Source organism: Stenella coeruleoalba, assembly GCF_951394435.1.
Source record: "Stenella coeruleoalba genome assembly, chromosome: 4".
NCBI lineage: Eukaryota > Metazoa > Chordata > Mammalia > Artiodactyla > Delphinidae > Stenella > Stenella coeruleoalba.
The window spans coordinates 72,029,427-72,049,474 of NC_137149.1; the positions used below are offsets into that span (position 1 = coordinate 72,029,427).

The 20,048-nt window shown below is 45.7% G+C and overlaps 1 protein-coding gene across 3 annotated transcripts in view; it reads right to left on the reverse strand.

Annotated features, from left to right (window-relative positions):
- The window catches only part of USP46 (ubiquitin specific peptidase 46), a 61,137-nt gene extending 41,764 nt beyond the window's left edge, over window positions 1-19,373 (reverse strand). For 2 of the 3 annotated variants that reach the window (XM_079919747.1, XM_079919746.1), the window contains exon 1: window positions 19,196-19,373. In XM_079919747.1, coding sequence (XP_079775873.1) covers window positions 19,196-19,231 — 36 coding nt within the window. In that variant the 5' untranslated portion in view covers window positions 19,232-19,373. Of the gene's footprint in view, window positions 1-16,633; window positions 18,589-19,195 lie in introns of those variants that run through there. The other variant, XM_079919748.1, reaches the window with a different exon arrangement.
- Window positions 19,374-20,048: the final 675 nt, after the last annotated feature.

The following is a 20,048-nucleotide window of genomic DNA, read 5'->3' on the forward strand; positions in this document are numbered from 1 at the left end:
TAATAAACAGGATGGAATACCATGTAGCTACTTAAAAAAGTAAAGCTACTCTATAGGTATGGCTATGAAAATCTGTCCAAGATACAGCGATAAGTATCAATAAAAACGTGTGAGAGAGTAAGTGTGTGTACAGGACAATTACTGGAAATGTCCTCCTTTCAAGCAGCAGACGCTGAGCCCTTTTCGTGTCCAGCGCGACTCTACTTCTGAGGGACCCAAAGGGACAGAGCGGCTCGGGCCTGCCTTCAACACCTACATTCTAATGGAAATTCCAGAACGAATATTTGAGAAATTATTAACACTTGTCACCAGCGTCCAGGAAGCGGGGCTGGCAGATGACAGGCCACCGGGGGCTTTTTGTTTTCTCAACTGTGCAAAGTTTTTACCATCAGCGTGTATTATTTTTGTCATAAAAAATGTCAAAGAAAGTCAGCAAACTAATACCCTGCAGACCAGCTGTCTAAGGCCCACGGCACACAGCTCAGAGCTTTATGAGGCCATTTTCCCCGCCGGTGTGAATTTGCTTTCCCCTCTCTTGGCCTTAGCTTCCTGGCTGAGAGGTGGGATATTCGGCCTGCCTGTGGCTCAGGGGGCAGAGAGAATCAAACAAAACGGGGAACATTATCAGCACTATGTAAACTGCAAGGTGTGCTGCAAACCCAAGAGCCTGCAGTCCTACCGCGGGCACCAAGCACTGCGACACATAAGGCAAACGGGAGGCACTGAGAATAACTGACCAGATGCTGAACAAAAAACTAATCCAGAGCAGTAAATCACAGGGTCTGGAGGTATAAGAAACACAGTTCTCATTCTCGTCAGTAAAAAATCTGGTAACCTTTGAAAACAATGCACCACACTTTATTAAAAATAGAATCTGGGCTGGGACAAGTTCCAACAAGAAGACTGTAATGCTAGCTCTTCACAGCACTTCTGAAAGCAACTGTGTGACTGCCAAGGGGTGCTACAAAAACACAAAACCAACAATAACAACAACTTGTGAAGGATGAGTCATAAATGTATAAGATGGGTGTAGAAAGGCATTTCTTTTAAAGCAATTTTAAAAGCAGTTTATAGGAAAACATGTTAGAATGCCTTCCTTCTGGGGAGGGGGGAAGAAGACAGATTCTTGCCCAGGAGGATATAATCAGAATGATGGCAATGAGAGTATCACCTCACACCGGTCAGGATGGCCATCATCAAAAAATCTACAAACAATAAATGCTGGAGAGGGTGTGGAGAAAAGGGAACCCTCTTGCACTGTTGGTGGGAATGTAAATTGATACAGCCACTAGGGAGAACAGTATGGAGGTTCCTTAAAAAACTAAAAGTAGAACTACCATACGACCCAGCCATCCCACTACTGGGCATATATCCTGAGAAAACCATAATTCAAAAAGAGTCATGTACCACAATGTTCATTGCAGCACTATTTACAACAGCCAGGATGTGGAAGCAACCTAAGTGTCCACTGACAGATGAAGGGATAAAGAAGATGTGGCACATACATACAATGGAATATTACTCAGTCATAAAAAGAAACGAAATTGAGTTATTTGTAGTGAGGTGATGGACCTAGAGTCTGTCATACAGAGTGAAGGAATTCAGAAAGAGAAAAACAAATACCATATGCTAACACATATATATGGAATCTAAAAAAAAAAAAAATGGTTCTGATGAACCTAGGGGTAGGACAGGAATAAAGACGCAGATGTAGAGAATGGACCTGAGGACACGGGGAGGGGGAAGGGTAAGCTGGGACGAAGTGAGAGAGTAGCAATGACATATATACACTATCAAATGTAAAATAGATAGCTAGTGGGAAGCAGCTGCAGCGCACAGGGAGATCAGCTCCCTGCTTTGTGACCACCTAGAGGGGTGGGATAGGGAGGGTGGGAGGGAGACGCAAGAGGGAGGAGATATGGGGATATATGCCTACATATAGCTGATTCACTTTGTTATACAGCAGAAACTAACACACCATTGTAAAGCAATTATACTCCAATAAAGATGTTAAAAAAAAAGGAAAATCAATGAGAACACTGTATAATACGCAGAAGCCTAAACCAAAAACAGAGACCAGGAAGGGATCTTGGAGATCAGCTCCATTCCACAGATGAAAAAAACCAAGGCCCAGAAACATAAACCTCCTCCCCCAGTTCTGCATCCTAAGGCAGGCAGGATCTCTTTCAAGTCTGTACAAAGTGGAGAAAGGCCCGAAATAACATGTAAGGATTTCTAAGTACACAGAGAAACAGTCACTGATTATAAACCATGAATTAAAATATACGACAGGAGAGGTGAATATTGTTGCTAAAACTACAGTTTTAAGTCTATATTCAAAAACAGTTATTTCACTTATCAAGTACGTTTTCAAAGTACAAAAGTACATAGAGGACTAATTCTCAGAAGCTCTAGTATTCCCAGACTTCTGATGACAAAAGGTCATTCCTAGAGCCTTAAGGAGAAAGTGAAGCAAAAATGAAATGATGCAGCTCAAGATTTCAGGATGAGTCAGAAGCACTTGCAGAATTCAAGGATGGTTAAGGAGGAATTACAGTCACTGGCTTCCACATAATGAGTAATAATAACAGACATCACAAAAATAACACTTACTGTGTCCAGTCACTGCTCTGAGGACTTGATGTATATTTTACTCATTTTAATCCTTACAATAATGCTGTGAGGTGGATGTCCTTATTGTCTCCATTTTAAAGATAGGAAAACTAAAAAAAAAAAAAAAGATGTAAAAAAAAAAGGGCTTCCCTGGTGGCACAGTGGTTGAGAGTCCGCCTGCCGATGCAGGGGACACGGGTTCGTGCCCCGGTCCGGGAAGATCCCACATGCCGCGGAGCGGCTGGGCCCGTGAGCCATGGCCGCTGAGCCTGCGCGTCCGGAGCCTGTGCTCCGCAACGGGAGAGGCCACAACAGTGAGAGGCCCGCGTACCGCAAAAAAAAAAAAAAAAAAAAAAAAGATGTAAAGATAGGAAAACTGAGGCACAGAGAGGGTAAGTAACTTCATCCAAGTTCACACAGCTAATAGGTACTGGAACTAGGTTTGAACTCACACCATCTGACTCCAGAGTGTATGCTCCCAAGCACTACACAATATTGACTCTCAAGGTGGCAGGGTCCCCTCAGAGTCCCAGAATTGCAGGAATGAAAAACCGAGGAAACAGAAGGGGTCACAGAGTTATATAGGTAAACCCCTGCCTCTGAGGCACCATTCAAAATATTCTAGAATGAGGAGCACAGGTGTCCTTCTCTGTAAAATCACCACAGAACACTGCAACCTGTTTAAGAGAATATAAAATTGAGGTTGAAAATCAGGAGAAACTTGAGATGTAGTCAAGAGGAAATAGGTTTTTTTTTCAAAATGGTTTCAGGCTGTGGATTTTTATCTAGCCAAATAGGAAAAGAAAATAATATTGTTTAAAATAGGAGTAAGTGAAAACAAGATCAAAAAGCAGAAATGAGTTCTAAGAAGTAAACCATTTTACACCTAATACTAGAAAAATGTGCACTCTCACGTCCCTAACTTCTAAATTTTTGGATACTGACAATAGAAGAAAAAAGAAAAGAACAGAAAGAGAAAGGACCCACCAGAAGTATGCAGAACAAAATGTGTTAATATATTAATACAGCTCATCTCTCAGTGTTGGGATTATTTGGGAGGGGTGAGTTGGGAGAAGTAGTATGAATTATGTATCAGGGAAAAAAACGCCATTATTTTCTTATCCAAAGAAACTGGCAAAGCATCTGTTGTGCCTCTACAGAGACAGAAATGCAGATTGCGATTCTGAGCCTCTTGGCTCAGAACTAGTGTGGCCAGTTCTCTGGCCCCTCAGAGCTGTCCCCTCTTTCCCCCCATCTCCTACTCAGCATTTGCCTTCAATGTCACTTCTTCACAGCTACCTTCCCTGACCCTTCCCTCTCTCAGAATCCTGTGTGTCTCTTCATACAACTAATCACAATTTGTAATAACTTACTTATTTGTGACTATTTAACACCTGTCTTCCCACTGGACCACAGGTTGGCAAATGACAGTCCCTGGGCCAAATGTGGCCCACCAACTGTTTTTGTAAATAAAGTTCTATTGGAACACAGCTGCGATCACTCATTTACTTATGGTAGCTACTTTCACAGTACGACAGCAGAGTTGTATAGCTGCGACAGAGATATCATGGCCCACAAAGCCTAAAATATTTACCATTGAGCCCTTTACCAACAAGCTTGTCAACCCCTACACTAGACCATAAACTCTATGAGGACAGGGTTGTGACTGACTGGTCTCCTAGGACCATGCAGAACATCTGGCATACAAAAGCACTTACTAAATTTGCTGACTAAATAAACTTGGTAAACAGGGTAAGCAGTATGTGCCACTCGTTGTTCAGAGAACCTCACGTCTCTATTCATCGACTCCACCGTCCGCCAACCAAGGCAGTCCCACTTACTGTCCCCGTGCCACTCACGCAAGAACAGAGGGAACCTGCTCGGGCTCACTCAGCCAGTAAAGGCAGCGCCAGGACTCAACCCCAGGCCATTCAGGTCCAGAGCCTGAGCTCCTGACCACAAGTCAGAGAAGATGGTCTTCTCATTCATACTTTTAGTAATTCCTTAGCTGCAGACGTAGAGACTGGGCAGAGGGCCGCAACTTCTGAGAGTGTCCTCTTTGGCTGCTGGCCATCACACATCACCTAACCACGGGCGGGCAATACCCAGAGGGGCTATGGATGCCGCCCGTCCTGCTCAGAGAGCACACACATCACCTGGTCCCATCCAGCCACACTGATGCTCTCCCTCCAGAGAAGTCACACACTCAGACTCACTATCCCCACTTCATAAGTGAGGGAAATGAAGTTAATGGAGGTTAAGTAACTGGCCAAGGTCAAGTGTTAGTATGAGGCAGAGGTCAGCTGTGAACCCACAATCTTAATACCATCACGACTCCAACTCCTGGCTCAACAATGCTCCTCTGCCCCGCTCCAGGCTTCCACAGGAAGGCAGTTAAAGGGCATTTTCATTCTGCGCCAGGATAGCACGTCATTTCCATGCCTTATACGATACTGGGGAGAGAGAAACAACTCTGGAAAAAACCTCAACGTGACTTCACTGAATGATGTAACGCAGAAGCAAAAATGCCTGCAGCTGAAGAAAGATGACCCTGGGATACATAATGATCCGAAGTCATCATAGGAAGGACAGTAAACAGCAGCTAGAGCCTCTGGCTTGTAAAACAACTCTCTTTGTGGCTAGACACAGCATAACAAAGTCCTCAGGCAGAGATGACATTTCAACTCAAAAGGAGAGGGGCTTCCCTGGTGGCGCAGTGGTTGAGAGTCCGCCTGCCGATGCAGGGAACATGGGTTCGTGCGCCGGTCTGGGAATTTCCCACATGCCGCGGTGCGGCTGGGCCCGTGAGCCATGGCCGCTGAGCCTGCGTGTCCGGAGCCTGTGCTCCCCAACGGGAGAGGCCACAACAGTGAGAGGCCCGCGTACCACAAAAAAAAAAAAGAGAACAAAGAGCTGGGTCTGTCTTCTAGCAGAAGGTGGAGGAGGAAGTATTTACCCCAGTCCCTGACTTCAGTGACCTGGAACCAAGAACCTCACTCCCAACCCAGTGTTCTGCAGAGGCACCAAGCTGCCTCCTCGACGATGAGGTCTCTTAAGCTCCTACTTTACCCAAAGGTACCCTTCTCATCGTTTCCCTGAAAGGCAGCATTGGTGTCACAGGATCCTGGCAAAGCCCCGGGTCAAAGAGGTCAAGTCCTCAAATTTAACTAACAGGGTGATTTCAAGTACTTCCCTCATCCCCCTCTGTAGTTCGAGCTCAAGGTCTTCATCAGTGAAAAACCAGGACAGCAGTATCCCCACCTCACAGTGTGGAATCCCTGCCCTTGCATCGGTACTGCACTACCAGAGATATTTTAGTCTAATGTACTGAAACCACCCTGTAATGTATTGATTAGGAAACAAAATATAAAATTCTGTGCTCTCTTCTCCCCTCCCCAGACAGGATGGCAAGGGGAGAAAAGAGAGGTAGCAGGAGGTCTTCACAGCGGTACTGCTCAAAGCATTATTGCTCTGCCCGGGAGCAAAGTTCAGAAACTGAAAACATGTACAATGAATGGACTGGGTAAGTTTGCACCTGTAAAGTTTGGTAATAAAACAACTGGACCCGGTGTTTTAAGCAACTTTGAGGTTTCTATTCCATTTTGCAATTAATGTTCTATTGTATTTTACAAAAGTATTAGTCTGTGACAGATTGAAAATAAAAATAAAACTGGTCCTTCCCTACAGACTTTGAAAATAATTGCCAACAGCAAAACAGTTAAATGAAATTGAGCTTGTTTTCTGAAATGTGTGAAGAGCTGCTCAAGCTCACTCCTAATATGATAAATGCAAACTAAAAATATACCAAGACACCATTTTCTCCCCCACTGGCAAAGATAAAAAAGCTTTTGGAGAGCACCCGACTTTGGCAAGGCTGTGGGCTACGAGAGTCACACATATTGAGAGTGGAGGGCAATCTGGCAGTTACAAATGCATCGAAGTTACAAATGCAGATCCATTTCTAGGAAGTCGGCTGACAAGATACACCCCAAAGTATGCAAAATGATGTAGGGACAAAGTTGTTCCCTGCAGCCTTGTTTGTAAAAAACCGAAGACTGGAACGCTACCTTCAAGCCCATCAGTTGGGGGCTAGTTAAGTGAATTCAATATGTTCAGGCAACTGAATACTCTGCGGCCATAAAAAAAGAATGAGGATGCTCTGTACTTACTAGCACAGACCCAACCCCAAGATACAAAAAGCAAAGGGCAGATCAAGGCTGTTCAGTATATGCTACAAGCACTGTTTGTGTTTTTAAAAACTAGGAGAGAAGTATAAACATTCTTGCTTGGGTATGCATGAGATACCTCTGAAGAGAAGCAGAAGAAACAGCAAATACTGCTGGATGCCAGAGACAAGAATTGGATGGTGGGTATAATTGCAACATACATCCTTTTGTACAATCTAAAATTTCTACCATGTAACTCATATTCACCTTTTCAAAAACTTTCTTTAAAAATTCTTTTAAAAAAGGAAGAAACTGAGCTTAGTCGCCTCACGTGTTTTTGTTAGGAATACCTAAGTGTACACCAGATAACACAAGAGGGTATGTTTATGCTTATCAGATGACTGAAAATCGTTTACCACATGATGTGCCCTCATTACCAGGAAAGGAAAAACACAGTATCCTGACTGATGATTACAGAAGCTTTGCCACACACCCTCAGTCCTGCGCCTTCCAACATCTCAGTCGGAAATCACAGCTTCTTCCTCCTTTTGTCCGCTCCACGCACTTCCCCTCCCCGGGCTTGTCTCAGATTGGAAGCCACGGTGAGCTTACAACATGCTGGCTCACCTTCTCAGCACTGCTCACCAGGAGGAATGGCTCTCATACAGACCCAGAGACCTAAACTCACCTGCCCAAAGCCACAAAAGTGACAAAGTGGCAGGATCGAGATTGGAACCCGGGACCTCGGATCCCGAGATCGGGGCTCTTTCCACTACAGCCTTTGGACTCCTTTGCTAGTGGGAAGGAGGGGGCTCTAGAAGAAAACTGCAATAAAATGGCCAGGCACCGGGCTAAGCGCTAGACACAAATGATTCCACTTACGCCCCACAATGCCCCAGGGAGGGAAGTTCTCTCATCACCCACGTGCCATGGATGAGAAGCAGAGTCTCTGAGAGGGTGGATGATGGCCAGCTCTCACATCCAACCCACCGGATCCCATCCACACGCTGACCTGCCTCGGGAGGAAGCTCACCAGCCTGCAATCCGCAAACCAATTTAACAGGGCTCCTCCAAGAGCCAGTTAGGTGAACCACCATAAAGAACCTCTTACCTGAGCCGATGTCTCCTGAACTACAGACCATGAATGCCCAAGGGAGGGGAGATAATCTTAGGGGGCACGAATATGAACATTTTTAACTTTAGCAACGACGCTTTTGATATGTATTTAAAAAGCACATAACCAGCTCATCAAACCCGTTACTTCACAGATGTCATAGCACAGAATGAGGCCAAATTAAAAGAAGCTGAACAGACTTAAGGACAACTACTAAATAAACAAGTTCAGGTGGTTCTGAGATATAATGAAAACCGTGGAGGACAACAAACTGACACTTGAGAATCACTGGTCTAACGAAGTGGATCCAGTCCATGGCTTTTCTCTAGAGGAAGAGAAGCTTGGGAACACCCCAGCACACAATACACACGAGTTCTAAACGTCACTTTACTTGTATTTATTTTATTTTCATCCGCCCTCCACTCTCCACACCGGCCGGCCTCTCTCAGATGGATGAGGCAGGACCCCAGTTACCAAAGCATCCTGAAAACTTGTACCTAAATGACAGTGTCCTGTGGTGGCTTAACCTTGGGTTGACCACAGGCCTAGTTTGCCCTGAATAGCTCTGATTACACCTATAGATCAATGAGTATCAAATAATTAGTTTGAGCGTGCCCCCTCTCACTTTAAGTGTCTGACCTGGGGAAGAAATTGGAGAGCTGACTGGGAGAGATGTGACCTCATTCTAGCCCTTCACACTCAAGAAACAGTGAGAAGGGACACCCACTTCCTCAGCACCCGCAGTCAGAACCGCACCATCTGATGAATTTTGCCTCTGCTCTTGCCCAACCTCCTTCCCCAATCCTATTTTTCCCAAAATGCCCACTAAATGTAGATGGCAGGTCAAGATGAAAGGATCCCATTGGCTCCTGCAATACCAACAGCTCTGTGCTTTGAACAAACTGAAGGAAAATGTTCATTCGCTAAAAGAGAATTATGAAAAAGTAATATGCGTGAGGGCATCACAGCTCACAAAACGCTTCCGCAGGCAAGATATCCTTTGATTCTCAAAAAAAAAAAGCAGTGAGGAGGGTATTTCATCATGCCATTTTGTGTTGTAAAGAGATGGGGAAACAGGCCCTGAGATTTACCAAGCAGGATTTTAAACCCCAAACTGCTCCACTTTAGAGCTGTATGGAAAAAAGAAATTGTTTTCCTTTTCTCCCTAGGGTCTTAAGTGTGTTCCCCAAACCAGGAGCATCTGGTCACGAGAGAGGATGCTAGAAAGGCAAAATCTCAGCCCCACTCCTAACCTACTGAATCAGAATCTGCATTTTAACGAGATCCCCAGGTAACTCCTGCAGACAAGACAACTGGAGGAGGGATTTCCCTGGAGGTCCAATAGTTATGACTCCATGCTTCCACTGCAGGGGGCACAGGTTTGATCCCTGGCCAGGGAACTAAGATCCCGCATGCTGCACGGCATGACAGGGGAAAAAAAAAAAAAAAAAAAAAGTGACAAGACAATTTGAGGAGCACTGCTTTACTGCAAGGCAAGCCTTCCATTCTCCCATGCTGCATCTCTTCATTCATTTATCCAATAATAATTTACTGTGAATCTACCACACTGTGCTGAATGCTGGGAAATCCCCAGTGAATAAGATAAACGTAGCTCCTGCCCTCGTGGGGTTGCCAGTCTAACACAGTGGTTTTTTCAACCTTGGGTGCTGATCAGAATCAAGGGTGGCACTTAAGGAAAAAATGCAGGTGCCTAAAACCCACTCCAGACCTACCTACACCTCCATACAGTCAGAAACTGAGGCTGAAGCCCTAGATGCTGCTTCTCAGACAAGCTCCAATTCATGCAACTACTGTGGAGAACAATTTGACAATACCTAGGGAAGCTGCGGGCGAGCATATCCTAAGAGCAGCATTTCCAATTCCAGGACTATATCCTGGAGAAATGGAGGCATGTGTGCAAAGAAGACAGGAACAAGAACATTCACTGCAGCACTGTTTCCAGACAGAATATTCTGGAAACTATCCAACTGTCCCTAAATAAGGGAATGAATAGGTAAACCATTGTGAAGTCAAAAAATACTGTTAAAGAGCCCTTAGAATGAATAAAGAGAAAATAAATAGATGTATATGTGTCAACATATTCTCGAATATAATTGGTGAGTGAAAAAAGATAGTCACAAAGGCTATACAGTTGTACACACACAGATATACTGCTTACGGATTCAAAAATAGAAGGATAAAGACATGCATGGTAAACACATACCATCTTCGGGAAAATGGTCAGTTCTAGGAGGAGGGGATAGGAAAGAGATAGGGGTGGTTAGTGGTTTTTTTAAGGTAGCATATCTAAAAAATGATCTTAACCAAATATGATTAAAGTATAAGTCTGTTAAATCTGAAGGGGTGGCGTTTGGGTATATAACATATATTAAATTACATTCTTTTTTTCCATACTTTTTTGGGTGCTAATGTTTTGTGATTTAACTTCTTTAAAATTACTTTCAAAAGCTTCACAGGGGATGTGATATATAGCCAGGGTTGGGAATCCCTGTTATAGGAACATAAAGCAATAAAACTCTACTATTTAATATCAGGAAATACATCTACAGAATGGCAACGATCTATAGCTCTTGAAGTTAAATTACTACCTTAAATAATTTTATATAGATTTAAAAAAACCTTTCACATGGCAGATAATTTCTATAGGCTATATATTTTTTTTAGGAGGCCAAGGTTATTACCCAAGGAAAGCAACATTTCTCAAACTGTGACCCTTAGCTCACCTGCAACAGAAGGAAGCGGGAGTGAGTAGAGGAGGGAATATTTATTAAAATGCAGATTCCAGGTTTCCTGCCTTAGACCTACTTAATCAAAATCTCTGAGGGCAGAAGCCCAGAGGCTGAATTTTTAATAAAAGAATGCACCTGTGGGCACAATTCTTTCGTACACCGAAGAACCACTCAAGTATATTCTTTAAGTTAATGTTACTCATATTTTTAAAACCATACGTGTCTGCGTTCAATAAGGTAACATTCATCATACTCTGAAAATTAAAATAAAGCACAGGGAATGTTTTCTAAATACTTGAGATCATAACTCCATAAGTACATTCAAGCAGATCCTGATAAAAACTGGTTTCCTGCACAGCGTATCTAACCTGAAGGACAAAGAAATGTATTTCAGGAAGAACATTAACTTCACGTTGCCCTTCTAAAAGAACTTCAAACAGCAACTGGGTGAACAAAGCTCCACAGGTCCAGCCCTGCTGCTGTTCTCACCGGAAGAGGCCCCAGACACGATTTTCACCAAAGCCAAATTCGATTAAACAAGGCATGAACGATGTAACTTGAACTGAGGCCTGGCTAGCACAGTAAAAGATCCCAAATTTCCTCTCAACACTCAAGACTATCTTCTCCATTCTAGTCTATAATCCTTTTGCTACATTTTCCCCACCTTGTTATCATGTCCTCAGCCTCTATCTTCCATTCCATCCTTATCTTGCTTGACTTTTTCTTTGGTCTCCCTGATGCTCCCCTTCATTTTCCTTTTCCCTACGTGCAGACAAAACCAACACGGCAATCCTGACTTTCAAGCCCTAGAAAACTGCTCTCGAGCCCCTGGATTCGAGCCCCTGGATTTAAAACAACCCAGGGCTTCCCTGGGGGCGCAGTGGTTAAGAATCCACCTGCCAATGCAGGGGTTTGAGCCCTGGGCCGGGAAGATTCCACATGCTATGGAGCATCTAAGCCCGTGTGCCACAACTACTGAGCCCGAGCACCACAGCTACTGAAGCCTGCACACCTAGAGCCAGTGCTCCGCAACAAGGGAAGCCGCCGCAACGAGAAGCCCGTGCACCACAACGAAAAGCAGCCCCCGCTCTCAGCAACTAGAGAAAGCCAGCGCGCAGCAACAAGGACCCAACACAGCCAAAAATAAATAAATAAAAATTTAAAAAATAATAATAATAAAACAACCCAGCACAGGGACTTCTCTCAAGGTCCAGTGGTTAGGACTCGGCGTTCCCACTGCCAGGAGCCCAGGTTCAATCCCTGGTCAGGGAACTAAGATCCCACAAGCCGTGTGGTGCAGCTGAAAAAGAAAAAAAAAAAAACAGCACAAAGGGTGGTGGTGGTGGGGATAAATTAGGAGTTTGGGGTTAACATATACACACTACTGTATATAAAATAGATCACCAAGAAGGACCTACTGTGTAGCACAGGGAACTCTACTCAATATCTTGTAACAACCTATAATGGAAAAGAACCTAAAAACCAATATATATATATATGTGTGTGTGTATAACTGAATCATTTTGCTGTACACCTGAAATTGACACAACATTGTAAATCAACTATACCTCAATAAAAAGTGTTTTTTTCTAATAAAATTGAAAAATAAAAACAACCCAGCAGGAACGAAGGGAGAGAGTGGCATGGACATATATAACACTACCAAATGTAAAACAGATAGCTAGTGGGAAGCAGCCGCATAGCACAGGGAGATCAGCTGGGTGCTTTGTGATCACCTAGAGGGGTGGGAGGGAGACACAAGAGGGAGGAGATATGGGGATATATGCCTACATACAGCTGATTCACTTTGTTATACAGCAGAAACTAACACACCATTGTAAAGCAATTATACTTCAATAAAGGTGTTAAAAAAATTAATAATAAAAGAAAGAAAAAAACAACCCAGCAGGGCTTCCCTGGTGGCGCAGTGGTTGAGCGTCTGCCTGCCAATGCAGGGGACACGGGTTTGAGCCCTGGTCCAGGAAGATCCCACATGCCGCGGACCAACTAGGCCCGTGAGCCACAACTACTGAGCCTGCGCGTTCGGAGCCTGTGCTCCGCAACAAGAGAGGCTGCGACAGTGAGAGGCCCGCGCATTGCGATGAAGAGTGGCCCCCGCTCGCCGCAACTAGAGAAAGCCCTCGCACAGAAACGAAGACGCAACACAGCAAAAATAAATTAATTAATTAATAAACTCCAACCCCCAACATCTTCTTAAAAAAAAAAAAACCCAGCAAAATAAACACATGAAAAGATGTTCAGCCTCACTAGGAAACAAGAAATTGCAAATTTTAAACCACAAAGATATCATTTCACACCCATCAGACTGGCAAAACATTAAGTCTAACAATACTGAGTGTCTGCAACCATGTGGAGCAACTGAAACTCCCAAACCTGCTGGGTGGAATGCAAATTGGAGAGAAATAAGGCAATATATTAGAGTCAAAGATGCCCATTTCCTTTGACCCAGCCATTTATTTCCCTTCTAGGTATGCACCACAGAGAAACTCTAAACAGATGCACAGGGAGACAGGTTCAAAACTGTCACGGCACACACACACACACAATTCTAATGCAACAATAAGATGAATTAATATACTGTAGCACATTCATGTGATGGAATATTATACAGCAGCTAAAATAACCTAGAATTACATGTATTTGCATGGATAAACCTCAAAATCATTATTTAAACAAAAGCAAACAAATTGTTCAGCATTACAAACATGAGGAAGCAAAACTCAAATCTGGTTTAGGAAGACCTACATATCTAGTAAAGGTATAAAAACATGTGATAAACACCAAATTCAGAAGAGTGGTCATTGTCTGGTAGGAAGGGCATGAGATGGGGAAAGGTTCACTTGTATCTGTAATATTTCATTTCTTCACAGGATGGAAGATACTGGGTGTTCACTCTTATCAGTCTCCGTATTTTTCTGTAGGCCTGAAATTTATCACCACCTAGAAAAAGGGCCCCAAGTCTGAGCTACTTGAGAGCATCTGGGGGTTCTGAGAGTGGAATCAGAACTTGACGGGGACCTCCCTGGTGGTCCGGTGGCTGAGACTCCGCACTCCCAACGCAGGGGGCCCGGCTTCGATCCCTGATCAGGGAGCTCGACCCCGCGTGCCGCAACCAACACCAGGCGCAGACAAATAAATACTTTTTTTTTTTTAAAAAGAATTTGATGGGCAGGAGGAAGGTTGAACCTACAAATGGAAAGCTCAGAGAACCAACAGCGTTCCCCTCTCACTCTTCAAACTACCCATGGCAAATAATCATTCTCAGAATTGTGGTAAAATTCCATGTAGAGGACTTACGACATCCCCAAAATTCGAAGCCACAATCCCAGAACAGAAATATTCCAAAAAGCCTTTAGTGCCGGGGTTGGTTGCTGACACAGAATTTATCTGCCTCAAGAAACGTTTTTGCTGGTTCATTTTGGGGTGGCCTATTCTCGTAAAAGATCAGCAAGGCCTTTCAAACCCTTAGACTAGCATTTGGTTCCACCACAAGTGAAGGTTTCTTGTAAGAAGTTACATTAAAATACTTAGGCCAGAAAAGTTAACTAGACTAAAAGACACCATTTTTTTACATCTCTCCCAATCGATTTGCTTTGGGCTGGCTCCGTGGGTAGGCAAATAAAACCACCAAGAGATACCTTTCTGATGATACCACAGAATTAAATACCATCATAAAACCTCAACTCATTCAAACTAACTAAACAGACTGGGGCAGGGGGGAGAGGGAGGGGGAAGACGTGAACTAGACAATCTTCTCTTAATTGCTCAAGAGAATCAAAACTGAAAATTACTTTCAGTTACAAACCAAACACACCAAAATTCCACATTAATGAAAAATAAATAAATAGGTTTTATTGTTTGGGTGAACTGGAACACACATAGTTGATATCCAGAAAATGGTATCACATTAATTCTAACTAAATATTGTCATTCAGCTTTGTTTTCCCTTACGATTCCAAGAAAAACAAAGAAGAATCTGTAGACCTAATTGTCAGGTCCTAACCCAACACAAACTCCTCCATATTAGATCTGAGAGGCCAGAAGAACAGAGTTTTTCTTTAAACATTAACCCATGCCACCTCAGGCTGCAATTTCTAAATCTGACAAGTATCAGTGGAGACACTCACACATGACCTTAACCTCTCCGAGCTGACATATTAAACTCAACTTACGATTTCCAATTATCTTTGACAACGGGAAGGAGTAACAGTAATAGAGGAAGAATCAAGTTATCTCTTCCAAATTTTGAGATTTACATATTTTTAAATAACTTTAAAATTTTTTTCAACTATTCTCAAAACACTTGCCTCAAATAAGTAACTGACTTACCAACATAAAGTGATCTCTATAAAAATCCTCTAGCGTTGTTACAAATGTTTACTAATTTTACTTCCCCTTCATATCAAGGTGACTTCATCTATGTACAAGAATTCAAATCTGGCACTCACAGTGGTGTCCAATAATATCCTGGGGTTGTTCAATGAATGCTGAAATGGTAATATCTGGTAAATTCAATACAGTTTTAAACAAAGTCGTTAGCCACTCAAGTCAAGACTCCAGAAACTACTACTCACTAAGAAGTTTCTGACAACCAAAAAAATATATATCAGTTTTACAAGCTGAGGAAAAAAACTAAGGTCCCAAGAAATATAACAATTTGTCCAGAGGCACCATTAGACTCAGGCTTAGCTGGAGAGACACTCAATGGCACAGATTCCAGTTCTAAGTTACGCTGACCATAATCATGTCCTCATACCAAATAAAAAAAATAGTCAAACTTGAGTCAAATGCAAATTATATTACAGAAACATCCTGCTGTGTTCATCAGTCCACTGAATCGCTTCTGAGATTTTGTTCAACCTTTAACCCTGTGGATACCACACTGCATTGAAATTGTTTCATCTTTACCAATGTTTTACCCACAAGATAAGAAACCACTGAGCTCCTTGGGGACAGGGACTCACCTCATTCAATTAAGTACCTGCACATAATATGTGCCCACACTAACATAAAGGTCCTCAACAGAGGGCCATTTTCAGGAACAAAATGTAATGTATTTGACACACAGCATTTCTTCCATGGCACAACTTACAGCGCTATTAACAAGTGAAATTAAGATTTGATGATTTAGGCCAATTTGCATCAGTACCAGTCACATTTCTAGAGGGCACACTTGGTTTCTCCTAACAAATGCTTCCTCTTTAGAAAAGTCCTCAGGCTCTTCAAACAGAAAATCTACCCCCAAAACACCTTCCATTTGTAGGGCCATAAAAATATGTAGGAAGTTAAATCCATTGGTCTGGACAAAAGTCACAAGATTATCAACAAGGAACATTTCCTTATGCTTGGTAGCGGCTAGTACATTTTAAAAATTACAACACACCAGCCAAACAAGCTTTACTATCTCTGAACCAGACACGCTGTGTGGCTAAGCTGACAAGCCCTAAGCAAGCTGATCAAGAATCACTATGGCAGGAATTCACACGAAGTGAAATTAAAACAAATGGGAACTCGCATTAAACTGCCAATGGAATGTAAAACTTCAGTGGGGTAGGGACAAGTGGGGGGATGTGAATATTTTCCACAACCCCTGTATCTAAAACTGGCACAAGAAGTGTAGGGAAAAGAGAAGGTGTTTATTTTTCAATCACACAAAGGATTTGCTACAAGGTTTTTCCTGCTCTGCTGGGTCCTTTCTTGTCCGCTGGATGAAACAAATCCACTTCTCAATGCTAGGTCGGTTTGTACAAGTCTTACCTAGAAGGATGATATCTTTTAACACTCTTTCTGGACACACATCAGCCTGTTTAAAATAAGCCAAATGACCTGCTTAAAAAAAAAAACAAACCTGCCACTCGTTCTAACTACGACTCAGACCAGCTGGGACCAAATGGAGTTGGGAGTGGGAAGGATCAGTAAGAGCCCCAGAGAGAAATGAAACAGTGAGGAGAGACCCATAGAAAACCTACCTGGAAACAATGCATCATCAAGTGAAGAATCTAAAGAGAAGTCCAATGAAAAACGTATGTTTGATCAAGTGAAAAGACAGCAGTCTCCTCATCACGGAGCCTCCTCTGTGGGAAGCAAGACTGGGAGGGGCCACGATGACCTGAGCAGCCTTTTATAAGGGGCGGAGTTAAGGATTCCCGTCCCAGCCTCCCTATACTGCAGTCAGCTTGGTTTGCATAAATGAACATGTGGGTTATCTTAGTGGCTGCTTCCATCAGGTACAAGAAGACATCAAACCCATTGTCCTTTAAACCACTGAAGATGACATAATAAGGAGAAAGATGATGTTGATAACAACTAACACTCAATGAGTACTTGCTACATACTAGGCTCAGTAACTCATTTAATACAACAGTCCCATGAGGTAGGAACGATTATCATCCCCTTCTTATAGATAAGGAAAGTAGCAGAGTGAGCAACCTGTTCAAGGACGAAAAGCTAGTATGTTAGAAGCAGGTCAATGAACCCAGGAAGTCTGACTTTAGAGCCCAAGCTCTTCATATCACTTACTCCAGTCACAGTGTCCATATAGAAACTAGAAACGTAAGACTCCCTAGTTATGAATTATTGGTTCCTCACCTCACCTGGGTGATGACCCTAAATTTGGGGCCTTTTTAGGGACTCCATATGAGATGCCAACTTTCCAGACACAGTGCTAGCCCGCTCCTCTCATGTCCTCCCTGCAGCTTGCCTCCCTGGCCAAGTTTCACTGGAAACAGGTTGTGACATTCTACTCAGGTGTGCCACCAAGAAGCCCCAACTGCACTGAGGGCCAAAAAAAAAAAAAAAAAAAAGCAGGGGACTGACTTCATCTTGGGACGTGCTAGCTCTCAAGTTTCCAGCCTGCTTCAATACAGAGAGGTGTCGCCACACACAAGCAGGACAGGAACACCACCAAGAGCTTCACTGCCCTGTAAGCCCGAGGCCACCCCAGCAGGCACGAAAGAGAGTATTGGAGATGCTCTGGTTTCAGAGCTCCCCTCAGGAGCTGGTCTTAGCAGACAGAGAGATGGAGAGGAAAGGCATCATCTTTTCACTGCACCAAGCAACATTAATGCCACTCGACAGGAAGGAGCAGAAGACCTCTCTCTGTGTGGAGAAGGAAGGAAGAGAGGAAATGTAAACGTGCCAGGAGCCACTCACCACATCTGGTCCTGCACCAGTACCTTTGCAGCTATCACTCTGGGAAGGCCCAGCAACTGCTCTGCCGACCACAGCGGCAGCCGCGTCCAACGGTGCTGAAAACTGAAGCCAGCACCAGTGGGTCTTGGTTCCACCCCTGAGCTAACACATGGCTCCTTAATGCTCCTTTCCCATGTGTTAATCTTGCAACAGAATGTGGGACAGAAGATTTATAAAGCTGGGTGATGGGGGAAGGGCAGCCAGATCACCTTACTCCCAGGCTTCTCAATCAAGCCTCCTCAGATTCCCTTTAGTGGCCTGTATTATTAGCTTCAAGGGAGGTTCCCCCAAACTGGCATTAAAAGAGCATGTGTTCCACTCAGCTGGGGGGAGGGGAGATTTGATGCGGGGCGGGGGAACCCTGGAGAGCTAAGGCAAAGCACACACTCTCTCATCCTGCACAGGAAGACAATGCCTTACTCCAGGGGGCGAGCTGTGCTCTCCAAGGCTCTGACAAGTAGAGGTACCAGCAGGATGCACCCTGGGGACCCAAGGGCTGGCGGCTGTTCCTGCAGAAAATGAAAACGAAGGGAAAGCAATGGGAGAAACCCAAGTTAAAGTGATCACCACGTCATGGACCCAGTCCAAATTGGAGCCCAGCAAGGTCCCCTTGCGGTGTCCACGCCCACCAGTCCGCGCTTAGGTCTACAGTGGATCAGGCAGGATAATCCTGGAGACCAATTCCACGCCCCCAGCCGGCCCCACCCTTAGGGCCTCTAATTGTTACTGCCTTATAACCTTGTCCCCCTTTCACAGATGGGAAAACTGAGGCATCCAAAGCAAAGGCCATGCTTTCCTAAACCAGGCAGAAGTTCACTTCCCTAACCACAATTTTGCACTTTTTTACAGCTCTATCATATTTCAGATTTCACCAGATACACCTACTGCCTCTGCAAAGTGAATCTTAAATACAGTTTAAGGAGTGAACTAAAAAATGAGATGAGGGCGGTCAGGGAGTCCGGCAGGGCTTATCTGTGGCAAGGACAGGATGGGTGCCCCCCCCACCAGCTTCTCCTCTAACCCGGTCCCCCGGGACGTCCGGGTTCTGCCTCCCCCCCAAGACGCTTCCACCGCAACCCGAGGGCGGAGGCGCAGCGGCTCGGCCCGGGGACCGGCAAGCGGGGTCCCCGGTCCCGGGGCCGAGAAGGGGGCGGGGGGCTCGGGGCCGCGACCGGCCCGCCCTGCCCCGTGGCCGGGAACTTCTGGCGGCGCCGCGCCGCCCCCGCCGCCCCCACCCCCACCGGCCGCCGAGCGGGCGTGCGACTCGGGTTTCCCTTTCTTCGCCTCGCCGCGCCTGGGGCGCGACCCCCGAGGCGGCGGCGGCGGCGGCGGCCACTCACCATATTACAGATGGAGGCGATGTTTCGGACAGTCATTAGTCTAAAGGTTACAGCGATCCCGCACCGCCATCTTTATAAGGTGAAAACAGAACCGGCCATGGTGAAGCGCTCGCGGGGAGGCCGGGCGCGGCGGCGGCGGCGGCGGCGGCGGGGAGGCGGCCTGGGGTCCGGCTTTCAGTTTGGCTGGGAGAGGGAGGCCGGGAGGGAGGAGAGGAGGAGGGGAGGGCGGGGAAGGCGGGAGGCGGGAGGGAGAGCGGAGGGGCGGGGAGTGGCGGAGCGAGGGAGCCTGGGCCGCGGCCGGCGGCGCCGGGAGGAGGGGCGGTCCGAGCGCCGCGTGCAGCCCGCGCCCCGAGCGCTCCCGCCGCGCGCCCGGCCTCGACCCAACCCCGACCCGGCCCCGGCCCGGGTCCCCGCGGCTCCTCCTCCCTCCTCCGCCCGCCCGCGCCCCCGGCCACCCCGGCTCGGCCTTTTTTCTTTTTCTCTTCTGATGTCCTGCTTCACTCTGAACGGGTTGGAATGCGCGGCCAGGCCTTCGCTCGCGCGGCTGCCGCAGGTCCCCCGCGCGGACTCCGACGCGTCGGCGGCCTCCTCCGGGCCGCGGCACCGCCCGGGAAGCAGGGACCACGCCCGCGTGGGGTGTCGGCCGGCGGAAGGGGCTGCCCTCGGGCCGGGGAAGCGGGGCGCGTCGCCGGGGACAGGGGGCCGCTTTCGGTCTTGTTCTTCTTTCCTGCCGCGCGGCCCCCAGCAGCCCCGGGTTTTTATGTTTGGGCAAGTGGAGGAGGCAAGGGGTAGGGGTGACTACATCCAACTTTTGATTTCTCCCCGGGGCTCCAGCCAAATGGCACCCGCAGGG